Here is a 21,892-nt window from a genome sequence, read left to right as displayed (position 1 = left end):
CGAGGGAAGTGAGGGTGGAAATTGCGGAGGTACTGGCCATAATCTTCCAAACATCCGTAGATGCGGAGGTGGTGCCAGAGGACTGGAGAATTGCAAATGTTACACCCTTGTTCAAAAAAGTGTGTAAGGATAAACCCCGCAACTATAGACCAGTCAGTTTAACCTCAGTGATGGGGAAACTTTTAGAAACGATAATCCGGGACAGAATTAACAGTCACTTGGACGAGTGTGGATTGATTAGGGAAAGCCAGCACGGATTTGTTAAAGGCAAATTGTGTTTAACTAACCTGATAGAGTTTTTTGATGAGGTAACAGAGAGGGTAGATGAAGGCAATGCAGTTGATGTAGTGTATATGGACCTTCAAAAGGCATTTGATAAAGTGCTGCATGGTAGGCTTATCATCAAGATTTCGGCCCATGGAATAAAGGGAGCAGTAGCAACATGGATACAGAATTGGTTAAGTGACAGGAAACAGGGAGTAGTGGTGAACAGTTGTTTATTGGACTGGTGGGAGGTGTACAGTGGTGTTCCCCAGGGTTTTAGTGACCCAGAGTGTCAGGAATAATATGAAAAGATATGGGGAAAGGGCAGGCATGTGAGTTTGGAAATAGATAGATCCAGCGGAAGGGCTAGCACCAGCACAGCCATAAGGAAAGAATGGCCTCCTACAATGCTGTAATTTGTATGATTCTAGGATGTCATGTGCAAGTGATGTAATGATACATTTACATAGTTAGAATTTGTTTACGAAGACATAATATAAGAAAAGCTTCCTGGTACTTTTTGGCAGAGAAACTTTTAGGTGTACATACAATATAAATCTTTTAGAATCCCAATAAAAAATGTAAAAGGAAAATAATAATCATTCATGATTAAACAAAACACCTTAAACTTTGTGCCAAAAAAGTACTACTTCCGACTATTATTTGTTATTAAGTCTTTGTTGTGGGTCTTTGATTCCCTTGAAAGTGATGTCTATTGTTGAGAACAAAATTAACTCACACTGCACAAGAACTTGAGAAGCATTAACACTTATCAGTGCCACAATCACTTGACAAGTATTTATTTGCATGGTTGGGAGTTTCTGTACATAAGAAGATAATATACGATAATATACAACAGATTAGGACTCAAGGCAGTTTGAGAAGATGCTTGTATTTATAACATCAACAATGTGTTTAGAATCATATTTTGGAATTTGGATGCACCAGGTGAGAAATTCAACATTACATTGCTTTTACAACTAGTTACAGCCATCTGTGGACAGACCAGCTTTTATAAAGAGTGGTGATCTTATTCCAATTATATAAAAACCGGAGAAAGCATAATTTCCAGGATGGGAGGGAGTGAGGAACTAACTTCATCTACACAGTATTTAAACAATAATCAAATAGAAATTTGCATCATTTTCTGATAGTCATAGTACACAATCACATCCTGATTGGAAGTGTCTGGTTATCCTTAATACCATTAAACTCTTCACCAGGATTCGTTGTGTGACAATACAGGGCACGCTGGGATGTATGGTGTTATATTCTAAGGTCACGCACAGATAGCATTTTATTGAGTGTTTGAAAGAATTCTTGTAAAAGTCTTCATTGAATCGTACCAGCTTTGTGTGTCCTTGGGTAATAGAATGCCACAAAGCTGGTTGCACAGAAATGAAAACAGAATTGCAAACCTAAAATATAGGTTAATACCATTCCGGACGTATTGTGGCTCAAACGTACTTAATATGTAGGTTCCCACCAGTGAAATAGTTGAACTGCACAAGGTTTAACAACAGAGGTATACGAGTTGCAGAACACATGATTGAAATCTGACAGTGTTCTAAAGGAATCTCTGATGGATTGAAAGCAAAATGTTATATTTAAATAGCAGAATTACATTAATAAAAGCAAAAGAGGCTACACCTTGTTTAAAATTAAATGACAGTCACAAAAATTAAGTATAGGTTATATACAGAATCAGCAGAGAGAAATTGTATTGTGACAAATTAGCTGCACTTTAGACTCGAGGATGCAATGCTAGTTCATGTAAACATCATAAGATGGGTCCATTAACGTGTTGGGAAGGCAATGGAATGGCAAGGTAGTAAAATCTCATGGACGATATTATTATGGAGAATGCAAGAGATAACAGCACATTAGTACCACTTTTGTGAGCTGAATTAACAACAGCTTAAAATGGTGCCTGGTAGCTTTCTCTATGTGAAGTAGATGATATCAGTATCCATCTATGGTTATTCCTTTTTAAAAAGTGCATCACTTTTTTGAAAAATGATAATCAAAGTGCAGTTTTCATACTTTTCTTTCATTTGACATGATGGCTCTTAGAGCTCAATATATTGCCCCCGGTACAATAAAGAAACAGATCCTAGTGTCTCAAACAGACAGAGATTCCATCAGCTGCTCTGTGGATTTGATAGCGATGTCTCATACTTCCTAAAACTTGATCTTTGAAAGGATTCCCTTGAGGTAGAAAAAATAAAAGTTATTGTGTTACTAATAATGCTTTAGAGAACATTAATAAACACAGTAGCACCATCACTTGTTCATAGTAGGTACAGCACAGAAGGAGGCCATTCGGCCAGTCGTGCCTGTGCCAGCTCTTTGAAAGAGTTATCCAATTAGTCCCACTCCCCTGCTCTTTCCCCTTACCCTGTAAATTTTTTCCCTTCAAGTATTTATCTAATTCCCTTTTGAAAGTTACTATTGAATTTGCTTCCACCACCCTTTCAGGCGGTGCATTCCAGATCATTACAAATCGCTGCGTAAAAAAATGTTTCCTCATGTCGCCTCTGGCTCTTTTGCCGATCACCTTAAATCTGTGTCCTCTGGTTACCGATCTTTCTGTCACTGGAAACAGTTTCTCGTAATTTACTCTATCAAAACAGTTTGATAGAGGTGTTCATGATCTTGACCACCTCTATCAAATCTCCCCTTAATCTTCTCTGTTCTAAGGAGAACAACCCCAGTTTTTTTTTTATTCGTTCATGGGATGTGGGAGTCGCTGGCGAGGCCAGCATTTATTGCCCATCCCTAATTGCCCTCGAGAAGGTGGTGGTGAGCCGCCTTCTTGAACCGCTGCAGTCCGTGTGGTGACGGTTCTCCCACAGTGCTGTTAGGAAGGGAGTTCCAGGATTTTGACCCAATGACGATGAAGGAACGGCGATACATTTCCAAGTCGGGATGGTGTGTGAGGTCGCGGGATTGGGAGATGCTGTCTAAGAAGCCTTGGCGAGTTGCTGCAGTGCATCCTGTAGATGGTACACACTGCAGCCACAGTGCGCCGGTAGTGAAGGGAGTGAATGTTTAGGGTGGTGGATGGGGTGCCAATCAAGTAGGCTGCTTTGTCCTGGATGGTGTCGAGCTTCTTGAGTGTTGTTGGAGCTGCACTCATCCAGGCACGTGGAGAGTATTCCATCACACTCTTGACTTGTGCCTTGTAGATGGTGGAAAGGCTTTGGGGTGTCAGGAGGTGAGTCACTCGCCGCAGAATACCCATGACCTGCTTTTGAAGCCACAGTATTTATATGGCTGGTCCAGTTAGGTTTCTGGTCAATGGTGACCCCCAGGATGTTGATAGTAGGGGATTCGGTGATGGTAATGGCGTTGAATGTCAAGGGGAGGTGGTTAGACTCTCTCTTGTTGGAGATGATTATTGCCTGGCACTTGTCTGGCACAAATGTTACTTGCCACTTATCAGTCCAAGCCTGGATGTTGTCCAGGTCTTGCTGCATGCGGGCTCGGACTGCTTCATTATTTGAGGGGTTGCGAATGGAACTGAACACTGTGCAATCATCAGCGAACATCCCCATTTCTGACCTTATGATGAAGGGAAGGTCATTGTTGAAGCAGCTGAAGCTGGTTGGGCCTAGGACACTGCCCTGAGGAACTCCTGCAGCAAAGTCCTGGGGCTGAGATGATTGGCCTCTGACAACCACTAACATCTTCTTTTGTGCTAGGTATGACTCCAGCCACTGGAGAGAATTCCCCCTGATTCCCATTGACTTCAATTTGACTAGGGCTCCTTGGTGCCACACTCGGTCAAATGCTGCCTTGATGTCAAGGGCAGTCACTCTCACCTCACCTCTGCAATTCAGCTCTTTTGTCCACGTTTGGACCAAGGCTGTAATGAGGTCTGGAGCCGAGTGGTCCTGGCGGAACCCAAACTGAGCATCAGTGAGCAGGTTATTGGTGAGTAAGTGTCGCTTGAAAGCACGGTCGACGACACCTTCCATCACTTTGCTGATGATTGAGAGTAGACTGATGGGGCGGTTATTGGCCGGATTGGATTTGTCCTGCTTTTTGTGGACAGGACATACCTGGGCAATTTTCCACATTGTCGGGTAGATGCCAGTGTTGTAGCTGTACTGGAAGAGCTTGGCTAGAGGCACAGCTAGTTCTGGAGCACTAGTCTTCAGCACTACAGCAGTCATGTTGTCGGGGCCCATAGCCTTTGCAGTATAAAGTGCACTAAGCCGTTTATTGATATCACGTGGAGTGAATCGAATTGGCTGAAGACTGGCTTCTCCAGTCTCTCCACAAAACTGAAGTCTCTCATCCCTGGTACCATTCTAATAAATCCCTTCTGCACCCTCTCTAATGCTTTGACATCATTCCTAAAGTGTGGTGCCCAGAATTGAACACCAGCTGAAGCCGAACCAGTGTTTTATAAAGGTTTAGCATAACTTCATTGCTTTTGTACTCAATGCCTTTAATAATAAGGCCCAGTATCCCATATGCTTTTTTAAAAAAAAAACAGCCTTCTCAAATTGTCCTGCCAAGGCCAGTGTAGTGATTAGGGTAAAGATAAGCAAAGTGTGTTAGGAAGGGACAGGAGAGTTGAACAATAATAGTGCATCTGTGAATAAGGTCTAATCAGGTAAAAATAGTAAAAAGTTGAAGGTGCTTCATTTGAATGCATGAAGCATTTGTAACAAGATAGACAAACTAATAGCACATTAAAGGATCATCAAATGAGGCCACATGGGTTGAGGTAAAGAACAAAAAAGGGGCAATCACATTGCTGGGAGTGCACGATAGACCCCCAAAACAGTCAGATGTGGATAGAAGAGCAAATATGTTGGCAAATTTCTGAGAAGTGCAAAAACAACAGGGCAGTAATAGTAGGGGATTTCAACTACCCTAATATTACCTGGGATACAAACAGTGTAAAAGATATAGGATTCTAAAAATGCATTCAGGAGAACTATTTTAGCCAGTGCGTAGCAAGCCCAACAAGAGGGAGCAGTTCTCATCTCAATACTATTTTTGTGTAGGAAATGTCATCAAAAATTACTAAAAGAAAACGGTGGATTCTGAAAATCTGAAATGAAAGTAGCAAATGCCAGAAATACCTAGCAGGCCGATCAGCTTCTGAAATAAAAAGATTGACTAAAGTTTTGGGTGTAACCCGAAATCAAAATCGAAGGCCTACACCTGAAATGTTATACTCTTTTGTAAGTTATAATCGTTCTTTTTGTTGCTGAGCTACAGTAGGGGTAATGTTGCGTTTGTGTATCTTACTTGGTCTCCTGGTGGATTTTTATTACTGGTTTATACAGGTCTGGGATCTTTCTCCCAATCATTGGTCTCAGGTTCTCTTTTAACTTGTTATAATTCTTTTTCAGTTCTTGTTGATATTCCTTTTGGTCCGAAGCAATCAGGTGTTTGTTCTTCTCCACAGCATCTCCACATCTGGAGAGGAATAAACACATTAGCAAAGACCCGTTCAGTGGAGAGCAGTAAAACATCATTGACATTAGAGGGAATATTTAAGTTACTTTTACAATCAGGCCGTCTACTATTTTGCATTCTCCAGGTTTACCCTATATTTAGTGTACTGATGTTTTCTAATATCCCCTTTTGATTGCATGTTTGAAATTGTTTGGTAGATATTTATTTTCTCTTCTTTCCCTCTCTTGCTCATGCAAAAATTTTGGCTTAGGAGGATGAGCAGATGAATTGCTCCTTGTGCCAATTCCATTCCGTAATCATCCACCAGGCGGTGTGCAAGAGAGGCTTGGGGTTATTCTCTCCAATTTCCCCTTCCTCAGCATAGTGACATCTCCACACACACACACACACACACAGACACAGTGCAATCAGCAGCACACCAGAAAGTGAACTGTGGGTGTGAACAAGCTTCTTATTAACATCTTCTTAAATTATCCTCATTTGAAAAATGTGAAGTATTTATTAATTCGATTACAAAAATAACATCTGTGCATTTATTCTGATTTCTGGTGAGGCCAAGCAAACAATCAGACTTGCTTTAAAGATAAATCTAATCAGTATAAGGTACTGAGGAATATGTAGGCTGAGGACACAAAGGGTTTTCATTTCTATTCTTAGTGCACTGCCAATGCGTTCCTAACAAATTCACGTTCGTGCTATCTTAACACTTTAGTTAACTCACTGATATTAAATTGGTTGAAGTCTGCATCAAAATATGCAAAGAGAAATTTGATGAGAATGCATTAACCAATGCACTAAAAATAACATGCAGAGGAAATTAAACCCCAAGTTGAAAACAAGCCAATTTTCTCAGGTGCCTCTGCAGGCTGTTGAAGAAAGGCTTTGATGCATACTTTCAGAGTATCCCCATGTCAAATAAAACAAGTATATTTGTTTTGTGCTTTTATTTTATTCCTCCTTTTCTTGCCAATTTTCTCCCTTGACCTCCTTTCCTGAAGGTGTGGACTCTTTCCAGGGATATGGTTCCAAGGGCACCAGTTACCCTCGAGTATCTCATCCAAATGGCCATTTATCAGGTAAGAGTCTTGACGGGTTATTCAGCTATTCAACCACAGGGCATCGCAGCCAAGACCACACCTGTCCTCACCTGATACGTGCACTTCCAGCAGGAGTCACTGGAAACCAATCATGCAAGGTGACCCTGACCCTGGCCAGTTTTCCAGCATAATCAGGCGTTTGGGCCAATTATGGAACTTCTACCACCACCCCAGCTGAAGTCAATGAACTCAGTACAGACTGGAGATCATACATGGCACCTTTCTAATCTATATCGCTCAGCTACTGACTGGATTAATTTGCTGTGTCATTGGATACTGCATTTGTTACACTTGCAATATGTTACATTTGTAGGTTCAACAAATAACTCAGTGCATTTTATTTAACTCACCGCATGATAAATTCTTTGAAGCATAACCTCAACTTATTGTGATGTCTGAAGAGTTGTGAATTCTCTGGAATTTCAGCCAGAAACACTTGAGCTACTTCTAATGGACCCTATAATAAGCAGATAAAACTGGTATGAGGTAGAAACACTAGGAAACAAGGATGGTGCTTTGGTTCGTTTATAGAGAATAAAAACCATTAACAATATAAATTATGAAAACTTAAAAATATAGAGTGAGAAATTTTGGACTCAAAGCAGTTGCTGTATATTATTGCAATTTTCATCACTAGACTATTATGAATCCAGCATGTACTTTAGTATTATATTGTGAGTAGGAGAATATACATTTTTTATACTTGATTTTAAATGCTTTAATCCATCCTCTTTATGTGGTTGCTGGTACCTGATACTAATCCTTCAGTTAGTTGAATGGCTTTGGAATACTCTGCTGCTTGTGAGTCATCAATAAGACAGATTTAACTATCAATTCATCAATTTGTATTTGGACAAGTACAAGATTAACCCAAGACAATACACAATAGACAAGTAAAGCAAGTGACTAAAGGGCGCACCATTCCCACTGGTGGGGAAAAGTAGCCAAGGTGTCTGCTAGTGGTTGGATAACCATATGACCATTCCAGGATAAAACTCATCAGCCCTGAAATTCCATGGTCCCTGTTCCCCTGCCAACACTGTACAGGACATTGACACCATCCCAAATTGTGGGGACTTGATCATTTAAATAGTTGGGTACATGCTTATCCCAGTGAGGTCCTGGAAAAACTGAACAGCAGACTACTGCTCCAATAGAGAACGCTAGGGGCCCATGATAAGCCAAAGAATAAAGTATTCCAAAATTATTTATTCTCTGCAGGGAAACAACAGTGGTCGTTAATAGATAATTAATCCCCTCTGGGATCTTAAGGTACCGTATGGAACCCATGCCTGCTGTCATCTGGTGTGAGTTCCACTGGGTCTCTTGCAGGGCGTGCTGGCTGGAATTCCTGCAAAGCTTTGGAATGCCCCCAAAATTTCACCTACATATGTGGGAAGTGAGCTTATGACTTGCCCCTCCCATATTGCTTATGCCCCCGACAAACAGGAATTTGGGCCACAAGTTGCAGAGTGGAAACCTAGGGTATCTAGGTTCCGCCCCAAAATCCTGTCCACCCACAGGCAATCTGTCTGCTTTGTGCCCTTCCCCACCCTAAGAACTTTGGCTCCATTGTAAACATTGGTAGCAGAGAACAGCCTTTTCAATGGGCAAGCGCCTAAAAGGCACACCATTGCCACATATTCCTACACCAAACAAAGTACCGAACAGTTAATGAGGAAAATGGCAGCTACATTAATTATTTCTCAATATTTGAAGAGGTTTTATATAGAGCGTATATTCTTAAACTGTTCCAAATTGGTATTATTTAGCTGTCCAAATACAAATTGATGAAATCATATTTAAATTAATCTTCATTAATCATTAAATTAATCTGATTAAACTCCAAAAATGAGGAAAACTGTACTCCGAGCAGCTTTGCTGTAAGATTTAGTAAAGCTTTATGTGTCAGGCCGTACATGGCTAATAGAATTTTTTTTTTGCATTGTCCCTGACATCTTAATCAGAAGCGATGGAGAATGTTTTCAGTGCACAAAATATATGTTTGTTTTTCCTTTGTGTGCCAGAAGCTAATTGCAACATTTCCAAATGTTGTGCGTAAGGAATAATTAACGGTTAGATGTTGTGAACGTAGGAAGCACTTAAGAACTTATTGAGAAATGGCCACTAAATCATCATGTCTTAGGTCTTCGAGCTCCAAGTCACCAGGCTGACATGTACAAATCAACATGTACAAGTTGACTCAGACTCTTTGGTGTGGTACCTGGTTCACAGTAGTTCCCACAGAGCCTTGTAGCACCATCTGAAGCATTTTAGGATCTGGAGGTTCCTGGTTAGTTGCAATTGCTAGCTCGAGGGTTTTCTTCTGCATATCCTCAATAGCTACTTCAATGGGCGTCAGGATAAACTGCAAAATGAAACAGATAAAATTACTTCTTTTCAGCCTGCTATAATTGAAAACAGATTTGAATTCTATTCTCACTAGAAACACACTTGTTGAGTATTAGTGACATTGGATGGCATCAGATATCAGCAGTTAAAATCCTAAAAGATACTGGGACTCACTATTCACTGCTGTTTCTACTGGAACCTATTACACTGTGAAAACCTTTCAGGACTATCTTGTGAAATTATACCTGGGTAACGGCACACCCCATCTTAATTGTAACACAGCCCTTGGGAATGAGCAGCCAAGCTTTTGTGTGCATTTCAATAAGATTCATAGTTAAGTAAATGGCCCACAACTCAGCATTAAATTCAACAGGAAAAGGTATGAGCTAAGTTCCAGCCACATTAAAACAGAGATAGTGAACAGGGAGCTGTGAAAGAAGAGAATTTGGCAGAGCAATTTTGAAGTTGAATGGTCTTTTACTTATGAAATCTCCCTCTGCTGCTTATCAGGTTTTATCTTTTGCTTTCCTGATGCAATCGTATTTCCAGATTATGAATGCCTTGCAGCAGCAGTCGTTTAAATTCAACCAGTAAAGGATATTGGGTTGCTTATACATAATTTATTGACTACTAGCTATTTGCATTTCAAGGATGGTAGTTGCTCTTCCAATCGATGTTTCTTAGATCCTTTCTACATGATTTCTCCATTTTCCATCTAACCGTTAATTATTCCTTACGCACAACATTTGGAAATGTTGCAATTAGCTTCTGGCACACAAAGGAAAAACAAACATATATTTTGATAAAAAGGTTTTAGCCTCAACCATCCTCCTGTGCTGTACTTTTATTCTTTCCGTTTTTTTCCCTTACACTAATATTTTTTGGTCCAACCAGCAGACCCTGCAAGTACAGCATACATACTGCCACAGTTTTTGATGTTCGTGCTATTTAGTGAAGTGACTGTCATGAAGAACAGGTCCGTGAAGTGATTCAGACAAGTTGCTTGAGAATGGGGTACCCCCTCGTGCATTAAATGTTGAACTTTTCAATAACTTCAATCTTCAAAATCTGTGTGTCTTTCAAATAGTTTGTACAATTTTTATCAAATACAATTTTTTTTTTACCTCTTCTTTCTGAATGACATTAATTCTAGTTTTAATGTAAGGGAAAGCATGTAGGGTTGTGAGGATGGTCTTTCTCTTGTACTGCTCGCTGAGGTCTCCTCGGGGGCGTCCATCCTTGGTAAATGGAGTGGTGTACATGAAGCGCCGAAGGTTGAAATTCTTTTCAAAATAGGTGATTCTGTCTTTCATTTCATAATCATCAAAGAATGGCTCAACAAATGTTATTTGTATATAGGCCTGGAAACACAACAAAGTTAAAAATCCATTAAATATACGAGTAATTTTTATTTGGTAGTGTGTACCCTATTGTGTGGGCATACTGCCTCTTTCTCTCCACTTAGTGGGATGTATATTCCTGTGCCTCAGGCAGCAGGGTTGAACATTGGATCCTGGCCAACTGCCAATGCTACTCCCAGTCAATTGCTAGGAGGCATACAAGAGTGGCCCATTGTACATTCCCCAATAGGTTTTTACTCCACTTTGCAGGATTTTACTCTAAGCCTTTGATCAGTGCCACTGAGATTGACAAGTGTTGAGTCTTTAATCCACTGCATTACCATATTGCAGAATATAAAATTCAGAAAAAACATATAGGTTCATAAAGATTTTTTGAAGATCCCAAAATAAAAATGCAAATTTTCATGAGGAATGGATCTACATTGCACATTGTAAATAATTTTCAACTGACCTTGTTGGGATCCAGCTTTCTCTTTTCCACAGGACTGGAATCCTTAATAACTTCTACAGCATCCTCACCAAAACACTGTCCATAAAATGCCTGTACGAAAAATAAGGTAGGATCCGTGGATTTAACAGAGCTCTTTAAATACCATTAGATGATAGTCTATCCAAATGGGCACAGTTTGGTTAGTTGCTAAGCAGATTTTAATCCATGATGAAGTCCCATTATTGAAGAACATCAAAATCTTCAGTTGAAAAGAAACCTGATTGCTTTTCAGTGTCACCTGCGGGGACTGCACATTGAACATTGGGTGAGGAACTATATACCTGCAACAATGCCTTCGGGAGAGGAAGTAGGAAAAATAGTGAAAAGAAATTGTCAAAAAATGTGATGTAATAGAAAATGTGGCAGAGGCATGATGGCCCAAAATGGACTTCTTTCACACTTAACCATTTATGATTTTTTTAAAAAACAGTCCAAACGAATAGACAGAGTTAATTGCAAATGAAGAGAGAGGGCAAGAGCAAACAGTTACAAGCCAGGCATAAACGTCAACCCAGCATCAAAGGTGCGCCAACAGGAACATTCCCATGCAAAAATTATTACAGTCCAACCTACATACTAAATTGATACACTGCAAAACACCATGGGGTAAATTTTAACCAGGAGCTGGGGAGAGGGCGGAGGTGGGGGGAGTTTCTGATGGGAAACCCGGAAGTATAAGTTGGCCGGACGTCTATACGATTTTGACATAAGGATGTCCTTTAATTTTTTGTGGTAGGTTTCGGCCCGACAAGCCAGCCAGATTGACAGGCTGGCTGTCAGTCGGATGGATGAAGAGCCAGGGAGCGGATGCCAGCAGATAAGTCTTAGATGGGGTGGGGGTCATCAGGTGCGTCAAGGCTCACGAGGGCTGAGGGGTGTCAGAGACCGTGGGGGGGGTGGTGCCGGAGATCACGGGGGCGGGGGGTGGTGCCGGAGATCACGGGGGTGGGGGGGGGCTTGCCGGAGATCACGGGGGAGGGAGGATCGGACAAGGGGGGGGTTTGGACACGGGGATGGGGATGGGGGGTCGGACATGGGGTTTCGATCCCTCTCGCCTCCTCTTCCTTGGCATGAAGCAGAAGGCCCGAGAATCCCTGCTCCCAGGACTTAAAAATAAAAAAACTGTCAAAATGGTGACCCGCAGCCTACTTCAAAGCTTCCACTGACTGTCCCACCTCCTGAGAGCGGGTCGGTCGCCAGCCCCTCGATCTGCCTCCGTTAAAACTGGAAGTGAGCAGATTGGAGGAGTGTTGAGGTCGGGTTTTAGATTTTTACAATTTTTACCTTCCCAACCGCCCCCAACCCACCTGTTTGTGGGGTTAAAATTTACCCCCAAGGGACTACAAACTCACCTAGCTACCACAATTCTATCCTTTGTATGAATGGAAGGCAAACATTGAGAAAGAGTCATACGAAAGAGTCCAAGGGTAGCACCCAGAAAAGGAAAAAAAACATTTCCTATGATTAGACTCTGTGGAAGTCAGGCTGATACGGCAGATTCATTGTTTAAACAGACAATTTTGAGTTACCTTTGTGTCCCTTACTCGATGATAGATTCTGCTGTGTTGAGGAACAACAAAAGTGTTGTGGTGGGTCAGTTTGAAGATCTTTCCTTAATGTAACATTTTTTTAACCTTCCATTTCTGTTCATTGTTTTTCTAATCTTTCCCCATTATTCATACACCACTCCTGACCTACAAGGCAGCCAAGCATCCTGCTCCCAGTTCTCCATGAATGCTGTTCTATAACGAGATGCTAAGAGGCGAGAGAGTGGCTCGGGTTGAACTGCCCCCCACAATTCTCTCCCTATTCTCCCTGGTGGCCTGACTGAGATTGGGAATTCATTGTAGCATAGAAATTAATGCTGGTGATATTAGTAGATGAATAACACGGTCAAATTACATTCCTTTGCCTTCTATTTTAACATACATTAACCTGTAGGCAGAGGACAGTTCTACGATTCTGTTAACCATCCATCCACTGATATTGCAAACAGTAATTTCTAGGGTTCTGTGAGGAGATGCAGAAATGAACCTGTAAAGCTACCAGGTGGCCTCTGTTAATTGAGCATCTTTCATAAATCTTCTTCCCAATGGCTTAATGGGTTAATCATTGTCTCGAGTGGTACTAAGCTAAACAAGCCAAGAAGATCTGAGGTTGATTCCTAGTCTGGGCTGAGTTAACTTACTCAGCTGCGGTAGCAGTGGGAATATGAAAAAACAATTTGCCTCAACATCTTCAGGATGTATAGAGAAACGAAAAATCAAGCAGGCTTCCCATTCTTTTGTACCAATGAGAGTTTCCTGATGAAACATCCACATTTGAGTGTCGGGTGAGGGCAGGACTAGACTCAGTTATCATTTGTCATGTCTCTTGGATCAAATTACCTACTGATATTCAGACCTAGAAATTGGATCACGCAGCGCCCATTTTTCAGGTGTAAAATGTAGACATAGGATCCAATAACCAACGTGGAATTAATATGTGCATACCATGTTGGTTAGGGCATCATCAAGGGCCTGCCTAAAACAGTTGTTAGGCCCATTGCCTATGCAGGTCGGGGGCCTAATGCCTTTTCTCAGGCCCATTCCTGAAATTGGTTGTGGTCTGACTGCACCATGCATCATGCATGCTGTAGTCAGTTTTCTTAGGCATACAGTAGCCAAACCAACGGTTCTTAAAGAGACTGCTGGAGGTGGCCACCAAAAAGGTAAGTAAAAAAATATTTTACTGAGTTGAATGTTAAAACTGTGGTCCGGTGCTGGCCACCCCTCGACCCCCTCCAGATCTCCTCCTTCCCCCTGGACTCACAGTTGCTCAGGTGCCAGTGTCCCTGCTAGCCAATCTTCATCCTGTTTGTGACTGGCACACTGCCTCCTGGGGTGCGACTGGCATTCCCAGCACGCCGGTCACATCCTGATCATGCAGGAGGACCACTTACGTGTGATCCTCTTGCTCATCAGTTTTGGCGTGGTGGTTCATGCTTGATGCTTAATTTGCACACGAGGTCAGGCACGAACCAACTTCTAGGCCTCATTGTCTCGGCTCACACAAAGAATAGTCACCATATCAAGGTAAAAGAGAATTGTAGTGTCTGTGAAACGTTCTCCCAGCAAAGTGAAGCATTTTAAAAAAAACTACTATGAAGCCTTGGTGATGCAGCTTAACTGCTTCGTAACAAGGCGTGGTCTGACTATCACGTCTGAACTGTAAAGGTGTAATTGTATAAGTTTGTGCTACTAATCAGCCTCGGCTTAGTTGGCACCACTCTCGCCTCTGAGTCAGAAGGTTATAAGTTCAAGCCCCATGCCAGAGACTTGAGGACAAAAATTCTAGGCTGACACTCTGGTGCAGTACTGAGGGAGTGCTGCACTGTTGGAGGTGCCACCTTTCCGATGAGACGTTAAACCAAGGCCCTGTCTGCCCTCTTACATGGATATAAATGATCCAATGGCACTATTTTGATGAAGAGCAGGAGTTATCCACAGATTCCTGGCCAATATTTATCCCTCAACCAACATCACTAAAACAGATTATCTGGTCATTATCACATTGCTATTAGTGTAACCTTGCTGTATATAAATTGACTGCCTTGTTTCGCACATTGCAATAGTGACTGCACTTCAAAAATACTTTATTGGCTGTAAAGTGCTTTGGGACGTCCTGAGGTCATGAAAGGCGCTATATAAGTCTTTCTTTTTTCTTTTTCGTGAAAAATACCATCAAAAACAACTGATTAGTACCAATTACTATATAGATCAATAATGGGTTTTGTTTACCTCCAGTCGATGAGAAATTTCTGGTAGCTTGGTGATGGCAGGCTCTTTGTAGATATATTCCTGTTCATCCAAATCCCCAAATTTAACTCCGTAGAATGCAACACGGAAGTATGTACCAAACATTCGTTTACAACCCTTGCAAAAAAAAACAAGCCACACGTTTAATTTAGATAACCACAGGCTGTTGCATCAGGTATGGGAGGATTAGCACAGCAACCCTTTACTGCGCTACTATATTTATAGTGAAGGGCACATTAACATGAAGCTGCTTTGTAGCATGAAACTATTAATCAGAAAGTCATAATAATGTGCAGTATATTATAAAGTGTTAGAACCTGGTAACCATGGTAAAAAGGAGAAAGTTTTGGATTGTTGGGGGTGATTTTAAACCCTTTGCATTCCCAGTGGGAAGCCTGTACTTTTATACGCGACGTTAAACCCGAAAATAAAGCCGGGTTGCGGTTGCGTCCCAAAAAACAACTATTTTCAACTCCCACCCGCCCCCAACCCGCCCGTTCTTGGAGTTTAAAATCACCCCCAATGTATCCACGCTTCCCTTTTGTGTAAGGCTTTGATGGAATGGGATGTTGTACTAGGAGGAGACACAAATATTGACTGACCATTTTTCCCCATCAACCATTGTTGTTCGGATTTTAGTGACGTGTGTGTATACATGTGTGTGTGTGTGTGTGTGTTTGTTTGTTTGAGTGGTGTGAGCCATTAAGAATCTCAACAGCCTGGTATTCTGAGTCCCTGTTATGTCATATGACCTTTATTCCTCTCATTTAGATGCAAATCTCAAAATAAAAACAATTAGCAAAACCAAGTCTTACGTATGCAATATTTCCCCTCCTTGCTCGTAGAAATCTATGAAGCTTCATCATGTATGTTGTAAAGAGTTCTTTCCGAGTATGATAAATAATGTTGAAGAAAATACTATAACACTGAGATAATCTTGTCTACTGAGGTAAAATGAGTTACCTTTGATGTTATGCTTTCAAATGCTTTTTTGAGCTTCTCGTGTATGTAAGCCAATTTGTTGACATCTCTATGTGCTTCTTGGATTGGTATGACAACTTTGTAAACTTCATTTACAGTTTCAAACATATAGGCCTAGAGAAAGGAAGAGTTTATGTTAATGACATAATCATTTGCGGCGTAACAATTCACTGCATTAACCATTTAATCCCTCGAGTCCAAAGTTAGATTTTTCCTTCAATTATTTTTTGTAAACTAGTAAATATATTTACTTCCATAGACTATTTATTTGCATAATCTTCAGATTTATTTAATCTTATTTGCATATTTCTCAAAGTTTGGTCTCCTAATCTGACCAAGAATAATACAAATCCCATTGAATCGATATACAGAGCAGTGGACCTATGTATTTTGGGTTAAAAATGAATTTGAAAAATCAGTTAAAACTAAACTGTTTAATTAACTGCCCTTAAATTGATAAATGTCACCGGCTCCCAAAGGGCGAGTCTCTCGTAGCAATGTCACTGAAAGCATGATATGCTGTGGTTAGGATGCTTCTCATGAAGTATCCAATGTTTTTTTTAGTTAAGCATTTGCATATGTCCCCATCCCTTTACACTTCACTTGTAAGCAGTTTTCAACTCCCACCTCTAATGTGTTGTCCAGACCCATTTCTTTGATTTCTACTTTGAGTAGTATTCATTAACTGGTGTTGAATCATGAATGCTGTGATTCAATATCACTAATAACCTGCCAATTAAGATAATTTAATAACTTATTAAAGAAAAACATTTTAAATTAGTTTCGACCGCAGTAGCAGTCCTGCTGCATTGGCAGAGCCATCAGTTGAAATGTGAGTAGGTTGAGCATTCTCCGTCTATGGTCGGACCTTACTTCAACAACAACTACAGTAAGAACTTGTATTTATATAGTGCCTTTAATGTAGCAAAGCGTCCCGAGGTGCTTTACAAAAGGCACAGGAGCTTAATCAGACAAAAATTGATACCGAGCCAAAGAAGGATATATTAGGTCAGGCTTGGTCAAAGAGGTAGGCTTTAAGCAGTGTCTTAAAAGAAGAGAGGTAGAGAGGCGAAGGTTTAGGGAGGGAATTCCAGAGCTTGGGCCTAGACAGCTGAAGGCACAGCCACCAATGGTGGGGAAAAGGAAGTGTGGGGTGCACAAGAGGCCAAAGTTGGAGAAACGCAGAGTTCTTGGAGGGTTGTAGGGCCGGAGGAAGTTATGGAGATGGGGCAGAGCGAGGGCATGGAGTGATTTGAGTACGAGGATTAGATTTTTTAATTTGAGGCATTGCTGGGCCATACTGTGGTACAGTGACAAATCTGAAAGGCTCCCGATCATGTCAGTCAGTTCAACCAGTCTGGAGCAAAGTGATTATGATTGTGCTCAACTAACTTTGAGAAATAAATGCAATGTGGATAATAATGACACTAATAGGAGTGTTCTAAACAGAATAATTTTTGGAGGCCGGTGTGATTATGATTTATTTTTCGGACTGAGGCTAACCTTTTGTCATTCAGCACTTTAAATCTTTGTGATCAACTTAATTTGTAAAAATACAAATCATATACAAATCAAAACAAATCCTCTTTTTGAGCATTTATACTGACATGTGGCAATACAAAGTACACAGTAAAAAAAATGATTACACATTCTATCGTAAAGAGCATGCTAATTCTTTTTAGATGCAACAATAACTGGTCTGGAATGAAAGCAGCCTCCGAATGGCCTTCAGCGTATTTCAAAACATTTTGTTGATACATTTTCAACTAGTTCATGAACCTACATTTCTACTTCTGATATATGAACCTACATTTCCGCATCGTTCACCTGAGGAAGGAGGTAGCCTCCGAAAGCTTGTGAATTTAAAATAAAATTGCTGGACTATAACTTGGTGTTGTAAAATTGTTTACAATTGTCAACCCCAGTCCATCACCGGCATCTCCACATCATGACTTCTGATATAAGCAGAGCATGCAGTTGGGAATGGCAGCCTTCCTAGTTTATTCCAAGCACTTACTAGAACGTCCTAGCTGTCACTCATGATATACATCTCCCCTACAACATATCCACCATGCACACTTCCATGGTATGATATTTTGGAACAAAAATAACTGGTAGTTGCTTACCCGATTCTAAGTATGTGCAACATCAGCATAACAGTCAAAGAAGATATCACAGGGTCAATTTTAACCCAGAGTGGGTTTCAGTTTCAGATGGGTTGCGGGGGGGATGGGGGGTGGGTGCGAGTGGCGAGTGCAAAATTCGCTGGCCTAAATTTCAGGCCCAGAATAATTTAACTCGACCGCCGGGTCCACTTTCCACCCAGAATGAGCATGAAGGGAGCGCAGAGCGGCTGTGGCTGTGGATAGACGCAGTTCAGCAGTTCTTGGCTGCCCGCTGTCTTCCAGGTAAGTCACAAATGTAAGGAATCTTACAACACCAGGTTATAGTCCAACAATTTTATTTTAAAATCACAAGCTTTCGGAGATTATCCCCTTCGTCACCTGACGAAGGGGATAATCTCTGAAAGCTTGTGATTTTAAAATAAAATTGTTGGACTATAACCTGGTGTTGTAAGATTCCTTACATTTGTCCACCCCAGTCCATCACCGGCATCTCCACATCAAGGTAAGTCACAGGAAGGGGATTTTGGGATGTCTTGTCGGAAAAACAGGGGGTGGGGGGGGGTGTTTGAAGGGAAGCATGGGCTGGGGAAGACATGATATTCCTTGTGGGGCCTCCAGGAACACACCTATTAAAATGCATCAGGAACTATTGACAGAATAGGTCCTTGATTTGCATAGATTTAGGAGGCTCCCATCTGCAAAACTTGCAGGTTAAAATTGGAAATGGTTGAGATCTGAGTAGGAAAGTAACCTGCTTGTTCTTAACTGCTTACTGGCCCAGTTTCCGCCAGGCGGGTAGGATTCAAATTAACCTTTATGTTCCTGTTTTGAATTCTAAGTCATGCAATTTTAAACTGCTGGGGGTAGAGATTACACTTGTTCTCGCCAGTTATATCAGCACAATCCGGGTGGAATCAGCTGAACCAGCGCAAAAGATCGGGGAATTTTAAAAGCCCAAAGCCACTTACGTTTGTGTTTTCCGCGATCTTTTATGCTGGTTCAAGATTCAATTTCCCCACCCACAAACTGCGCCCCCCCAGGTCGATATTGCAAGATTCCGTTGGTTCGAGATGGCTCTTCGAATTGTGCAAATTTTTTTTGGTACACAGCACTAGTAGGCACGTTTTAAAAGATTTTTCATATCAAAAAATTTACTAAGAAACTGATTAGTGTATACCAGTGAAACTATTAAATGGTTCAGTATAGTTATTTTAAAAGTAATTTTCAATGATTTTAAATCAGGTTACTCACAGGTGGAGGACTGTCTTATTAAAAAATGCTTATTTTTGCTCATAAACTCATTTTCAGCAGAATTAATAAAACTGCACCAGGTTACCACTCTTAAATACATTAAGGGTGACATTTTAATGGAAAGAGAGAATCAATTATGTTCTATTACGCTGCCCAATGGCACAGGTTCATATTTTAAGTCTGTGATTATGCAAATAAATTTTAGCGGAAACTTGAACTGTAACCGAGCCTAATCAAGCACATTTTGGGTGCAATTTCCTGAGTGTGCCCAAAGCGGAAACTCTACCCTCTGTTCTTTAAATATGTTGTTGGTGGCATGGTGCTGCAGTAAGTTGGTGCTCTAATGAGCTCTAATGAGCTGTGCCAGAAAGTGCTAAGCACTGATTCATGTCTATCATTCCTCACTTGGTGAGGTCCTGATCTCTGCTTTGCCAAATACAAAGTGCCTAAGCCATTCCCCTGCAGAAAGGAGAGAAATTTCTGTAGGCCACTCTCTTACATCTAATGGCGTGCTGATGAGGGGCCCTGGCAGAGTTCTGGGGACACACTGCTTGTCTACGCTGACAGCAATAGTATGTGGGGTAGGATGACCTAAAAGAGAGGAAAGAAAAATAAAGTATGAGTGGCAGAAGATACTTACTGAGCTGAAGAGCTCAGCAGCTTGTTCGAGCAAACCCACAAGACCATTTTCACTGAAATATCTTCCGCTGCATATCCCATCTTCATCAGGGGACAAGATATCATCTGAAACAGCAGATTCTTCCAGCACATTGGGTGATATATTCTGGAAACCATGACAAGCATTTTAGTGAAGTTCCTTATGTACAGTGATAACCAAAGTGCTAAATGAATCCTTTCCAAACAGACATACCTGAAAGCTAACACTGCCCACAGGAAGGTACTTGTGATCTTCCAACATGCTGAGGTACTCTGCTACCAGTGCCGCAGCATGGACCAAACACATTGCAGCCTCTGTGTAGCATTTGCGTTTTGTATGTTTTTCAGCCATGTTTTGGAGCCAGGTCAAACGTAGATCAGGTGAAGTTTGATATCCTTTTGCTAGTCTGAATTTTTTTTAAAAAATGAAATAATGAAGAATATATAAAACTAAATAGCAATATTAATATTTAATATTCTTCTCCAATGGCCAAACCAAGATTAGAAACTTGTCCTTTTGGAGATGGCTGAGAGGAAGCCTCGGCCAAAACTGGTACTTCTGTAGAATAATTTCCTATTAATATGATATAAGAGGTGGCTGAAGGTAGTCATCAAAATATCCTTCAGAAAATATTGAACATACAGGTCAACAGGCTCCTATCTAACCTATCTTTTCTCTTTTCAAATGCTGTTCAATCTCTTCTGTATATCCAGCATTTTCTATTTTTATTTCTGATTTGTGTTTTGTTTACTTTTACATTGACAATGTCATTTCATTTTGCTCAGATATTTTCCTTATCTGTTTTTGGGTTTGGTGAGATTCAAAAGGTATTTTAAAATAAAAACTCCACTTTGATGCATCTTAATTTCAATGGAAGTGCTTCCTCATCAGTTTTGGGTTAGGGTTAGGCTGGTGAAATGAAGAGATCGAGGATGCTAGATGCTTGTTTGGGAGAAGGTAGCCTTTACTAACAAAGCACTTTTTAATCAGAGAACACTAATAGCTACCATGGTAGCTTTTGGTTTTTTTGAGAAGAACATTTTCCCAGTAAAACCAGTGTAGCAACTAATAATAGAAAAAATTGCAACAATGGCCCAGCATAGAAAGCCAACGACTGCGATGCTGCCATTGAGAAAGCTATGCAGTTGAGCATGATGACTACTTTGCTGTGAAAATCTTTAATGGAAATTCCTGTAGCTGCAGGGTGGAAGCTAAAGAAAAAGGAATTAGACGATTCTTAACCAACAAATTATTTCTAGACATGGGCCAGGTCCAGTCTGATGCTCAGTGATCCAAAAGGTGGGGAATTTCACTCTATCATTAGTTTTTAACCTTGATGGTACTTATGAGGGTCGCTGTTATGCAAGCTATTGAAATCCAAATTAATCACTGATGGGCTCAGCTAGGCAGCTAGTTTACTGCTCCAGACTGTCCTGCATTTCCAGCTCTAAATTCTGAACTGTAGAGGGTTGATTTTGCAACCTTGAGAAAGTGGAGCTGGGAATGATTAGTTAGTGCAAAGCTAGACAAGAGCATGACTGCCTGCAATTTTCCAGGGTCAGCTTATTTGAATAGTTAACATGAGCTCTCAGTGCAGCTTTGGCCTTGTGTTGGGAGGTAGTCTAATGGAGGATATGGAAAATCTGGCAAGCAGCTCAAATTTAAAGGGCTAACGCCATGTAAAGGTAAATGGCTGTATGTAAGGACAAATATTGTTTCTGCCTTCACGAAGACTCAAAATAGATTTTGCATATTTGTCAGCCTTTCTCTCCTCCTCATCCTTCAAGGCTGAAGGGTGAGGAGGAGAGAAAATATCAGACACAAATGAAGTGAAAGAAAACCCAGTTTGGAGGTACGAGATGGAGCCTGTGGACAAGTGACCCAACCTCCTGTTTGATGGCTGGGAAAGTGGATGTGCTGCTCCATAAGGTGGGGGTGAGGATGGTTGTCCTGTTTGGCTGTTGGGACATTCTCCTTACAAGACAGCAGTGCACCATGCCTGTTGGAAGGAGGTGACCAGGCTCAATTGTCTGTACAGTACTTGTAGGACCTGGGGGCAGAAGCTGGAGAGAATGG

General features: G+C 41.1%; 1 protein-coding gene across 3 annotated transcripts in view; it reads right to left on the bottom strand.

The window, feature by feature from the left end:
- Window positions 1-1,048: 1,048 nt before the first annotated feature.
- dock8 (dedicator of cytokinesis 8) overlaps window positions 1,049-21,892 on the bottom strand; it is a 233,949-nt gene continuing 213,105 nt past the window's right edge. For all 3 annotated transcript variants that reach the window (XM_067983264.1, XM_067983265.1, XM_067983266.1), the window contains 10 exons: window positions 20,030-20,222; window positions 19,799-19,942; window positions 15,764-15,895; window positions 14,783-14,917; window positions 10,965-11,054; window positions 10,277-10,513; window positions 9,025-9,168; window positions 7,151-7,257; window positions 5,533-5,703; window positions 1,049-2,472 (listed from right to left, as the gene is read on the bottom strand). In XM_067983264.1, coding sequence (XP_067839365.1) covers window positions 2,406-2,472; window positions 5,533-5,703; window positions 7,151-7,257; window positions 9,025-9,168; window positions 10,277-10,513; window positions 10,965-11,054; window positions 14,783-14,917; window positions 15,764-15,895; window positions 19,799-19,942; window positions 20,030-20,222 — 1,420 coding nt within the window. In that variant the 3' untranslated portion in view covers window positions 1,049-2,405. The remainder of the gene's footprint in view (window positions 2,473-5,532; window positions 5,704-7,150; window positions 7,258-9,024; window positions 9,169-10,276; window positions 10,514-10,964; window positions 11,055-14,782; window positions 14,918-15,763; window positions 15,896-19,798; window positions 19,943-20,029; window positions 20,223-21,892) is intronic.

This window comes from Heptranchias perlo, chromosome 4, assembly GCF_035084215.1.
Source record: "Heptranchias perlo isolate sHepPer1 chromosome 4, sHepPer1.hap1, whole genome shotgun sequence".
Lineage (NCBI taxonomy): Eukaryota > Metazoa > Chordata > Chondrichthyes > Hexanchiformes > Hexanchidae > Heptranchias > Heptranchias perlo.
This window is presented reverse-complemented; position numbering and strand designations above follow the sequence as displayed.